General features: G+C 33.7%; 1 protein-coding gene across 1 annotated transcript; it reads left to right on the forward strand.

Annotated features, from left to right (window-relative positions):
* The first annotated feature begins 1,831 nt into the window (after positions 1 to 1,831).
* Positions 1,832 to 11,981, forward strand: LOC148609505 (sulfate transporter-like). The gene is made up of 2 exons (XM_088596353.1): positions 1,832 to 2,007; positions 7,472 to 11,981. Exons 1-2 carry the CDS (start codon positions 1,989 to 1,991, stop codon positions 9,544 to 9,546), a joined length of 2,094 nt encoding a protein of 697 aa, XP_088452479.1. The 5' UTR covers positions 1,832 to 1,988; the 3' UTR covers positions 9,547 to 11,981.
* Positions 11,982 to 12,566: the final 585 nt, after the last annotated feature.

The raw sequence follows: 12,566 nt of genomic DNA on the forward strand, positions 1-12,566 counted from the left end.
TTTGCAAATAAAAGTTGGGTAATTTATACAATTTATTTTTACTTTACGTAATTTTGTTCATGCAACTTCATTGTAATTTTGAAATTTGAATACAAAATGAAGGTAAATTATGTGTGACGCGGGAACAGGTAGTCCTTAACACTTTCCTCAAAACATTTTACCAAGTCATTCTTATTGGTGGCAACACAATGTATTTCAACTTTCTATCTATCCTAATCTAGCCTACTTATTTCGATTCATATCTAAATTGAAAAGTCCACTATAACAATGCCGAGTTATTTATTCAAAATAGAAATGGTTTCCCTTATATGTTTCATAAAAGGGCAACTTTAAGAAATTTATTAACCGTCTTTTTAAAATAGTATTTTTTAATGTACTTAACTTTACCTTGTAACGTTTATGCACCAGTACACCTCAAGGGATGAATCGTAGTATTTCCGATGGCCAGAAAAGGTGAACAGGACATTAATATTCTTATTCTTGCGTAAAGACTAAGTCAATTTTGAGTATTGCAAGACATCGAACCTTGCCTATTTAGTACTTGGTGTTACTACTCCAAACCAAGTCATTTTTTAATATTATCTCAGCAACCTGTGACTGCGAGCGTCCTTAGTTGTTGTCTCATTTGCATATATTGTTTATGTTTTCCCATGGAACGAATTGGATGCATCGATGAAGAAATTATTGTGCATTGGCTTTTATTGCTTCAGTTCCTTTTTGACTATACATTAAAATTGGTGGTTAATGCCTTTTATAGCTAGTTTAACGCCAACACAGATTTCATGCTCCTGTCCACAGTCAGAAGATAGTGATCATTTATGTGCCTTGATGCCGTGATATTACATTTTAGTATGCTTTTGAAGAATTATCATTGTTCAATTACCGTGGATTTTATTACTTTGTTGTAGGGGCCTACCAGAGCTCATGTAAAGGTGTATTTACCCTAATTGAAGACCTTTTGGCGATATCTGAAAGTTACTACTTTGTTCTAATGTTATACGCTGATGACTTTGTACGATATCTGATTGAAGACATTTTTGTGAAATCTGAAAGTATTTACTATCTTGTATTTAGGTTATACGGTGATGAATTTGTTACGTTTTACCATATTTGTTTTTTTCTGAAAGTTTATTACTGTGTCTTAAATATTGTAAATGACGTCCTTATTTACAGTCCATCTACATATTAACACATTAATATGACATTTTGTCAAACGGCATGTCAATTCGTTAAAAGCCCCGTGCAGGTCGGGGTGTTAAAAGAATAGGCCTGCAGCAGAGCTAAGCTTGTCGTAAAAGGCGACTATATAGTGCTCAGAAACCTAGCCGGGGGCTAGGGCGCTCTGCCCACAGAGCAACTGGGATGTGTGCCCCAGGTGGTGGAATGGGGTACCCCTGGCTTGTTACATGCTGGGGTTGTCTGGCTATAATACGGAAAACTTGACCGCAAACCATAGTGGTGCACCGTGTTGGGAAAGATGCCACGTTCCTCGCACGTTAAAGAACCCTAATGTGGTATTCTCCCGGAGTAGGAACCATAGGGCTCCGCCACAGGAGGCTAAATTGCCCGACCCTACCCACCTTCCCCCCTATTTCCAGTGGCAATCAAAATTTGTCGACCCCATTGTCCCTTTTTCATTTCATCATCATTTCATGTTCATTTTATCAACAATTTCATGTTCATCGTCTGAATATAGCTGAAATATTGCTGCTCGGACGTTAAACCCCAACTAACAAACAAACAAAATTCGATAAAGATATTGATAACATATTCAATTTTTTTATAATAAATTGGAAAAACATCGTAGTAAAGCTTTAGTTTAGATGCAATTATACGTGAGTGGGAATAGATTTATAAATGTACGATATTCGGTTGGATGAACAAACTGACGGTTAAAGGTTTTTTTTAAATCTTCAATTTTACGATGCTTTGATATGTCAATTTTAGACACATGCCGTGGAGAGAGAAGACGTGGTATCTGAGTGAACATGCATACAATCGAAACAGGTAAAGTCCTTAAGTATTTTATATTTCATTAAGGCAATGGAACAAAAGTACACATTTTATCCTGTTTTTTTTTAAATCTTTTTATGGCCTTGTGTTTGTAGTGCAAGTTATTCAATAGGACAGTTTAGAAAAACTTGTGCTTCACAGACAGCAATAGAAGCGATAATGTCAATGATCTAATTGTGGAACCTAAACCTTAATTTAAAACACAGATTATGCAATGTATTGAACAAAAGAACATCAAAATAAAAGAGCAAATACTGATTCTGCTTAAAACTCTATCTGGATCTCATTTATTTCTTTGAATGAAGGGTAATGTTTACAGCAACCTCATTAATAAATGACAATAATGAAATTCGGTATATCGGTTGTTAACATTTAGTTGACAGCAACTTCACTAAAAACGAAGTTTAATTGAAGTTTTTTTTAATATAATTACTGTCAATGATAAACAGAGAGTCTATAACGGGACAGTTCACATGAAGTAAGAGTTGCAGTAATGTGTTTACCATGTTATGATTTCCAAAACTTATTATAAGGTTTAGTTTAAAAGAAATACTTAATAAATATTTTGGTAATATTTAGGTGGAAATAACATCACCCAATACAAAACGATGGCGACAAATTTTAAGCACCCATAGAAGCAAATATAAATTCTTTTTTCAAAAGCATTTGTACATCAATACCGGAACTTCGCAAAATTAGCAAATTTGTATATATAACGTGTTGTCGGAATGAAGTTTAAAAACGAAAAATGTTGTAATGACTTTTATCTCGTAGCAACATAACCTTGTAACCCTGTTAAGAAGCCTAGTTGTGAGAAGTACATCTCAATATAAAAGGTCCGCTTACTTTCAGCAACTTATGAATACATACGCATGTGCAAAAAGGATATTGCTACACATGGATTAAGAGAAGTTGACGGAACGAGAAGTTATTGCCTTTGTCATATAGTTTGGTAATGAGTTTTCCCCTTTGTCAATCTCTATGAACACTTTCTACGAAACTCGTGTTGGATTATTTCTCAAATTTACATTTTAATTGAGTACTATGCGTACAGTTTCATTTGTACAGGTTAAAAAAAATATCAGATTATCATGTACCAACTCACGGGAAACAAGTTCATACCGCAAAGGTTACCAAATTGCTGCTTTCTTCTTTCTAAATTGAGCTATCATGTAACGATTTTCATTGTGGAATAAAATTTTGATGAGCAGATTGGTAAGAATTGTTGCTGTCTTTAAAACGGTTGAATGATTTTTACGGAAGTTACGGTCCTTGGACTTTAAAATTTCAGTGAATTTACTGCTTTCCGCAGTTTTTTGCAATGCTTTTGCTAATTGATTTTATGTTTGTTTGTTTGTTTGGGTTTAACGCCCGAGTAGCAATATTTCAGCATTCCTACGTTAGGCCAACGTTGGGTACCCAATGTTGGTCCAGAATTATAAGTGCAAAAAGAGCCACCAACGTTGGCCCAACGTAAGGCCAACAATGACAGAAGGAATGCCCAATGTTGGACCAGCATAAGCCCAACGTTTACCCATCCATGTGATCCGAAGATGGTATTCCTTAAATTATTGGAACAGAATTGTATATGTTGTTTCCTAGTTATGACGCAGAGTGCTGATGCTATGCACTCCGTCAGAGTAAACGCTCAAATTTCTCCTCGGTTTATCATATAAATCCTTTACAGTTAGAATATACCAATGACAAGCTGATTGTAGTTTATAAAAGATTAAAACAAGAAAATCTATTATAAAATTAGCAGATACTACAAGCATTAGTAAACTAAATATTGAACATTTGTAATTTTCTGCATTTAATAGACAAATGATAATGCCGATCATTGTGTTGTTTTACATTGCAAATGTGTATACATTTGTTCAAAATGAAACACAACATTTGATTTGTAAAAAGTTTATTATGCTCTCAGTTACAAAACTAAGATAATCATATACACAATTGTAATCATAAGTAGCCCCGTGCAGGTCTAGGTGTCAAAAGAATAGGCCTGCAGCAGCGCTAGGCTTGCCGTAAAAGACGGAGGCTAGGGTGCGCTGCCTACAGAGCAACTGGGTTGTGTGCTACAGGTGGTGGAATGGGGTACTCTTGGCGTGTTACATGCTGCGGTTGTCAGGCTATAATACGGAAAACCTGACCGCAAACCATAGTGATGCACCGTGTCGGATGCCACGTTCATCGAATGATAAAGAACCCTGCTGTGGTATTCGATAGGAGTAGGAATATTTGCGCTCCGCCACAGGAGGCTAAATTGTCCGACCCTACCCATCCCTCCATCTTTCTAGTGGCAATCAAAACTTGTCGACCCTTTATCCTAGTTTCCCATCCCATTTTTCATTTTATCATCATTCCATGTTCATTTTATCATCTATTTCATGTTCATCGCCTGAATATAGCTGAAATATTGCTGCTCGGGCCTTAAACCCCAGCAATTAATCAATCAATGTTATCATTAGTTAGATTTGGTTATTCATAATAATTTTTGGTGTAATTAAGTTCTAAATATTAAACGTGAATACTTGTTGCATAAATATTAAGCATGCAAGTAACAGAATTTGTGAAAAAATAACAACAATACTTGTTTTTTAAAGAAGTAAAATGATAATAATAAATTTATAGATTTTTTGGCGTTTAGACGTTGGGCCAACTTTGGCCCAACTTAGTATCACAGTTGATGCAAAACGATATTTGCTTTCATTCGTCCGGATTTCCTCCTTGTTTTTAATTTTCTTGAGATCTACATACATTTTTGCATCAGGAATAACATTAAGCCAGATTTAACATATTTGGTACCAAAATTATTTCGACGTTGGTTCAATGTTGGCTCACTGTTGGATCTGGGTTGAACAAATGTAGAATAATGCAAAATATGTTATCATGGTTTTGATTTGAAATTTAAAGTTAACAATACTCTCAAGTACTCATAGCTTATTTAAAGAGAGACATAAAATAGAAAGGTTGTGTTGAATGTAGTAGGGCCAACGTAGAACTTTTTTAGGATATGAAAGTATTTAAAATTTCAAAACGTCGTGTTTAAACATTGGCTTGTCTAGTAGAAACCATTTTGGTAGAAATAAATCAAAAAGAAATATTTCCATAACCACCGACTACTACATTGCGCCAATGTTCGGCCAACGTCATCTAACCAACGCCAACGAAAAGTCAACCTTTGCCCAACGGAGGCATGCTGTCTTGGGTAAGCGCATATTGTGGTTCATTTTATGTTTCATTCTAAATATCACTATTGAATAAATCTAAGCTGTATTTAGCATGAATGGTAAATATTTATGCCATGATATGACAGACAGACACATAATAGGTGTCTCTTTTCGAAAAAAATTCTATAGAGAAATTTACTATAACATTTGCAGATTGAATAACGTCAAATTTGAAAGAATATTTCTCCTTGAATTTACACATTAACATGTCGGATTTTTTATTCAATATGTAACAAATTACAGCGGAAAAGAAGCAGCCGGACCAGATAAAGACATGTAGTTACGGGTTTGTTCAACGTGTCACAGTTTTCTTTTCCTCTATTATCTACCCCAGACTTGACTTTTTATGAACTCGGTAGGTGTTTCTAGAAAAGCAGAGGACGCTTACCCTACCGGTGTACCTGGTCCATGGTTCCAATTTTTAGTGGAGTCCAAGCTAGTCGTTTACTTTTGTTACTTTGTATGATTTTAGTTACTTTATGTTCTCTGTTGTGTATGTTTGTTGTCCATGTCTGGTCTTTGTCCCTGGATTACACTCTGTTGATTACCGCTATAACATTGGTTCTTTTGATTACTCTTTTATTCGTGGAAGATAATTTAGGACGGAAACTGTCCATTTGTTTTATCATATTCATACAATCGAACCATTCTTTGAACAAAATCCATTTTAGCATTTCATCATATTTTGATATTCACCTTTGATTTTGTTTAAATACCGGTAAGTCAAAATGGCATGTGATAAACAATACTCTAAATGGAGAAATGATAAACATAAGTAGGTACTATTTCAATGACGAACAATGTCAATGCATAAATCAGTTATCAACACAAGATATACAACCTAAGGATCAAATGAAAATCTAAAATAACTTTATAACTATTACTTACCTTAGTCAATATGTTTTGCATTAAAATATGTTACGAAGTGAAGACATTGACAAAATTATAATGTTGGTTGAAAATGTTATCAGATGGTAAAGTTTTGACACACACTTGTCGCTTTATTTTGTGAATTTCATTCAACAAAATATCTTGATTGCATCATATACGCAATACAAAATACTGTTAACATGTCGATAGTTTATGCACTTGTTTTTCGAAGTTCTGAATTTCTTTTGTCTTCCAAAAGAGGCTGTATTTTTGCAATCAATGAATCAAAATATTGACTATTTTTGACTTTACAGTAAAGTCTTGTGCAATCTATGTGGAAACTCGGTCAAACGGTTTCAAGGAAAAAGATGTACAAATTGTGTTGATTTTGACCTCGATGTTTTTGTAAACTGCACGAAAGAAATTCCTGCGACGTAAATCGAAGCGCCTTTTAAATACCTTGAACATGATACCAAATTTAGCCATGTAATATTTCGGTCGATTTACGTTTCAAAATATATAATTGTTCCTGCTCTTCTGTATATGCATCCAATATAAAAAAAAATATAAGACAATATAAGACTAACACAATATCATATGTCTGACCAATACTTTCATGGATGCCGAGACCAACAGACAAGACAGCTAACTATAACTTTTAACTCTATCGATCTTAAATCTCACGTAAAACAGGGAAGAAATATGAACTGTGATAAATTACATTTACTGCAGGTATAAAAACATATAAATTTGCATCATGTGTAAACACTTTCATTAATATGATAAATCAAAAAAGTTTTAGTTTATTACGGAAGTGAATATTCTGAATATTTCGAGTTTGTATAAGTTAAAATGAAGACGATAAATGATCGTCATGACCAACACTTACAAATGTGTTGATACTGAAGATCAACCATATAGATGCATCAATTGTTTTTCCAAAGCAAGGATAACAATCTATGCATTATGTAAAACACAAACATGTATATGATTGTAACAAATGTACAATATGTATATCAATCCATCTCAAGTCATCACAGTTTACTTCTTCCAAATAAGACCATACTTGACACAAGTCGAAGGGATTTCGAACAATTTGCTGATTTTACCGTTATATTGTGTCTTTACATCTATTTTATAACAGTCTGAGCTGCAAAGTTAAATGTTTATTTCAACATACAGTGATACGTTTGTATTATCAAAACAGTAAGGTTTATGATCAATGATCATGTTTTATACTTACATAATCAATCCATTATTAATGTAAAATTTTGGGCTAAGATATCGGTGTAAATGTGAGAGTCATCCCTATTTTTTTGTAAAAATGAACAAGTTGAAAGTTTTTTTTATTGCAGGAGATGAGCAAATGCCCCATGCGTCATTATCAGAAGTACAACTATCTCGTGTATTGACAACCCAAAGCGAACTTTATAAATTGTATAGGAAGCCACAAGAACGACCTAAACCGCTGCACGAGAGAATTAAAAACAAAGTGTCCTTACAAAGAGTACGCAATTACATAATATCGTTGCTACCCATTTTATCAGTTTTGCGACACTACAAATTCAGCAAATATGTTCTTGACGATATAATTAGTGGATTATCCGCAGCGTGTCTCCATTTTCCACAAGGTCTAGCTTTCGGATTTCTAGCATCTTTAGCTCCAGCATACGGATTATACACATCCTTCTTTCCTGTTTTACTATATGTCCTTTTTGGAACATCTCAACATGTTTCATTTGGAACAAATGCCGTTATTTCCCTATTTACCGCCGAGCTTGTTGGTTTTAAGGCAGAGAGTTGGCACCAAACCAGAACTCCCACAACTGTAAATTCGTCTGATGTTCATAACATATCTACTGCTGTTCCTGATGTAGATGATCAAAATATATTGTCATATAAAGTTTCCGTTGCTGCTGGGTCCGCATGTATTGTTGGAGTTCTATTGCTCGTTATGGGACTTTGTCGTCTTGGTTTCATTACATCATATCTCTCATCGTCTTTCATTTCTGGGTTTACAACGGCAGGTGGCACTCATATATTGACAAGCCAAATACCTAATGCATTGGGTATCAAAATAAAAACAGTAAACAAACCTGGAAAATTAGTCTACAAATTCATAGATATATTCAAATCAGTACCAGAAATCCATGTCCCGACACTTATATTATCATTTGTTTGTATTTTTATTTTGGTGATTGTCAAAGATATTATCAACGAAAAGTTCAAACATAGAATGAAAATGCCAATACCTATAGACATTATTTTAGTTACTATAGCAACAATTATATCACACTTCGCAAAATTCAATGAAAATTTTAAAATAAATGTTGTAGGAGAAATACCAACCGGGATACCAGAACCGAAACTACCATTAGTATCTACTGATATGATAGGACATAGCATTGTGGTCGGCATTGTTATTTTTGTCCTTACCATATCAATGGCAAGGTTGTGTGAATTAAAGCACGGTTACACTGTAGATGATAATCAAGAATTGGTTGCTTATGGAATGGCAAATTTAGGCTCATCGTTTTTCTCGTGTTTTCCTTCGTGTGTGGCTCCTCCGAGAACAATTATCTTAAGTACAATGGGCGCTAAAACGACATTAAATGGTTCCATTTCAGCTTTGTTTATAGTACTTGTCATAATGTTCATAGGGAAGTATCTAGAGTCTCTTCCTATGGCGGTATTGGCATCAATGATCATTGTCGCTATAAAAAATTTGTTGTATCAATTCTACGATTTGCCCAAACTTTGGAGAATCAACCGTTACGATTTTGCTATTTTTCTTGGAACAGTTTTGTCTGGCATTCTGATTGATATCCCGTATGCGTTGTATGTTGGGGTTTTAATGTGCCTTTTCACTGTTGTTTTCCAAAGCCAGTACTCGTCACACTATACATTTGGTAAAGTAAGTCAAGAAGATAGACTGTTAGATACTAAATGGCACGATGTGTCGTTCGTAAACCCGAAAGTTGTAATGTTTAAAATGGAATCGTCACTTTATTTTGCGACAGCAGATAGATTCAAGAAGCAGTTATATAATAGAACAATAAATCAAAACGATTTCCGAAATGGAGTAAAAATAACTAAAAATGAAAGTTCAATTAAAGTCGAAACAGGCGAAAGTTTGGAAATGGACAGTGATATTAAAATTGTGACAGACCCACAGTCTGTTTGTCTTACTCACGTAATTATAGACTGTTCTTCCATTAATTACATTGACATGAATGGTATGAAAGTCCTTTTTCAAGTGAACTCAGATTTCCAGAACGCAGGGATTACACTGGTGTTAGCTAACTGTACTAACTATATGATCGATTTTATAAAGAGGTCAGAGTTATCAAAGGAGTTTGATACGTCCAACGTGCATGTATATACTGATCTCTTAGATGCATATCTTGCCGTCACAAATAAGACGTCATAAGCATTCAATTGCATATTGCATATTGCAAATTACGATATTTATTTCTCTAACATTGACCTGGTAATCGTAGCTACATGGGAAACATGGGTATGCAACTTTACACGCAGTATGGTCACAAAAGGAGGACTATAGCACATTTACAGAAATTTTGCATAGTTTTATTTTCTCTCTTATTCTTAAGTTGTTAGTAAAAGTGTAAGTTTTATTGTGCCATTTCACTGTCAAGTAGGTAATCCAGCTCAACCTATATATGTAAATATATACAATGTACTACTAATAATTATTTTGCTAAGTGAAGTTTTGCTTGAATTATACGAATGTCTATAAAACTATGTTGTTTAACAACGATGATAATAGCTACTGAGGTTGATATTATATGTCATAACTGTGATGACTATATTACAAGCTTTAGTATGAAAATTCAAAATTTATTTTCTTATTGGGTCTAGATTATTTGAGATAACACAATTTATTCTTACATATCATACGTGATGCTGATTTGATGAATAGGGTTTCGACTTAAATGATATACTTTATGTTGAATCTTTCTTTCAGATATATTTGACAGCTTTACGAATATCGTTTAGATAGATCCTTTAATCTCAGTTTCCGCTATATAGATGACGTGTTATCTTTAATCAATCCTAATTTTGGGGATTTGATACATCACATCTATCCCAAAGAACTTGAGATAAAGGATATTACAGACACTGTGAAGTCAGCCTCGTATCTTGACCTAAACTTAGAAATCGATGGTAAAGGAAAACTATTGACCAAACTTTACGACAAACGTGATGACTTTTCATTCAAAATTGTCAACTTTCCTTTCATCTGTGGCAACATCCCTTCAGTACCTTCGTTTGGAGTGTTCATATCACAATTGATACGTTATGCCAGAGCTTGTCGAAACTACGTAGACTTTTTGTACCGCTCTAGAACTCTAACAAATAGACTTCTGGACAAGGTTATGTTGCTACAAGATTGAAGGCATCACTACAGAAGTTTTATGGTCGTCATCATGGACTCGTGGATCGTTATTCAACGGGTCATAGTTTTCCCTTCCTCGTTTGTCTACCCCGGACTTGACTTTTTATGAGCAACTGGGCGGGTGTTTCTAGAAAAGCAGAGGACGCTTACCCTACCGGTGCACCTTGTCCATGCTCCCAGTTTTCAGTGGAGTCCGAGTTGCTCATTTGCTTTTGTTACTTTGTTTGTATGATTTTAGTTACTTTATGTTCTCTTTTGTGTATGTCTGTTTTCCATGTCTGGTCTTTGTCCCTGGATTACATTCTTTTGATTACTGCTATAACCTTGGTTCCCTTGATTATTCTTTCTAAATATACTATTTAATTACGTTTCAAGTAAATGATAATAAACACTGTATATGAATTTATTTTTCTCTCCTTAAAGGTGAATAAACATATTTTTAATGAATTAAAAATTATAAATTGCTTTAAATTGACTTAATTGCTCAAACATACTAAATGGGAATGAATCATTTATATGGTTCACTTATAGAGAAACAAGTTATTGCTCCAGTGATTGCACCCGGGAAATACGATCGCTTAGCAATACACTTGATATTACAAGTACAAAATTGCATTAGTTTATTTTTCATAAATATTACGTAATCATTGGATAAATTTGACTCGCCTTTAGTTCTGGATTATATCTGGTATTACATTTCGTCCTCATGGGTCTCAAAAGATCAAAACAGGAAACATAAAAAAAAACAAATAAAAGTATGTTAATCAACTCAAATATGCATAAGTTTCATCTCATTTGACAGCTTAGCCATTTGATAATATATACAATGTTTACGAAATGTATTATGGTTTTAAGTAGCTGTCTTTGTAAGAATCATGCAAAACCTGAAAAATGTGATACACCCCAAAAAAGGCTACATATTTTTATTTTTGTCATTAAGTTGTTTCATGGGTCTATACTATGAAATGTGTAATTATTCATTCAAATCTGCCTGCTCTTAGGAGATAATCCACATTGAAAATCCGGTAGATTCTATTGTATTTGAGCGCATTTACAGAGTTATCTCTCTTAATTTTGAAATCTACGGTGCATTCTATACAATTTTTATCTCCTAAGAGCACGGGTTATATGAAAAACCACATGTTAATTTCTGTTTACTCTGACATTTCAAACAAAATATCAAAAATAAAAATATGCAGGCTTTTTACCTATGAATCACATTTTGCATGATCCTTAGCTTGTGTGCTACTTAAAATGAGTGGTAGCTTACTTGTATCTTTAATTGTAAATATATCATTTGAACATGTCTGTATATATGTATATATAATTGTTAGTTTTACAACCCGCTGTCTGACTTATATTTACAGGTGTTTTAAGGAGGATTATTTTTGTTTATACCAGTTTCTGGTCCTATTATCTCAATAAAATTTTAGCCTATTCCATTAAAAGACTTAACGGCATATTTTTCTGACTAAATCCAGAAAGAAAAAAAATTACAAAATATTACACTTACGATCCACAATGAGATCACAGACGATACCTCTATGACACATACAGATATTCTATAGGCACATACCATTCCTTTGTTTGAAATTAACTTTGAAATAAACAATGTTAATAAAGTTCTCCTTTGATCAGAACTGTCGAAAAACCAGAAATGAATGCAATAGTCGATTGTTATTTTGGGCATGTTAACATTGCTTGAGAAAGCACCTGACATTTTATATGAAAATTGAAAATTTATTGTATTTATCAAGAAAACATTATTGCGGATCTTTAACTTTCATTTATTTCTATATTATTAACAAACTTATTACAATATGTATAGAAATGCCCATCCTTTATGAACCGAAAATTTCGATACTGGTCAATATGAACCGGAAATTCCCACAGCCAGTCATTACGAAAACAGGGCATCAATACGGGAACATTATGAACTAAATCAAAATGGCGTACATTTCTTAAAATAAGTGACAACTTTAATTAAGAGTGACCTAATAATTAAGTTAATTGGATAAGGATATTTAAAGTTG

Source organism: Perna viridis, chromosome 8 (assembly GCF_037379345.1).
Source record: "Perna viridis isolate PV_CMFRI_1.1 ecotype Kerala chromosome 8, ASM3737934v1, whole genome shotgun sequence".
NCBI lineage: Eukaryota > Metazoa > Mollusca > Bivalvia > Mytilida > Mytilidae > Perna > Perna viridis.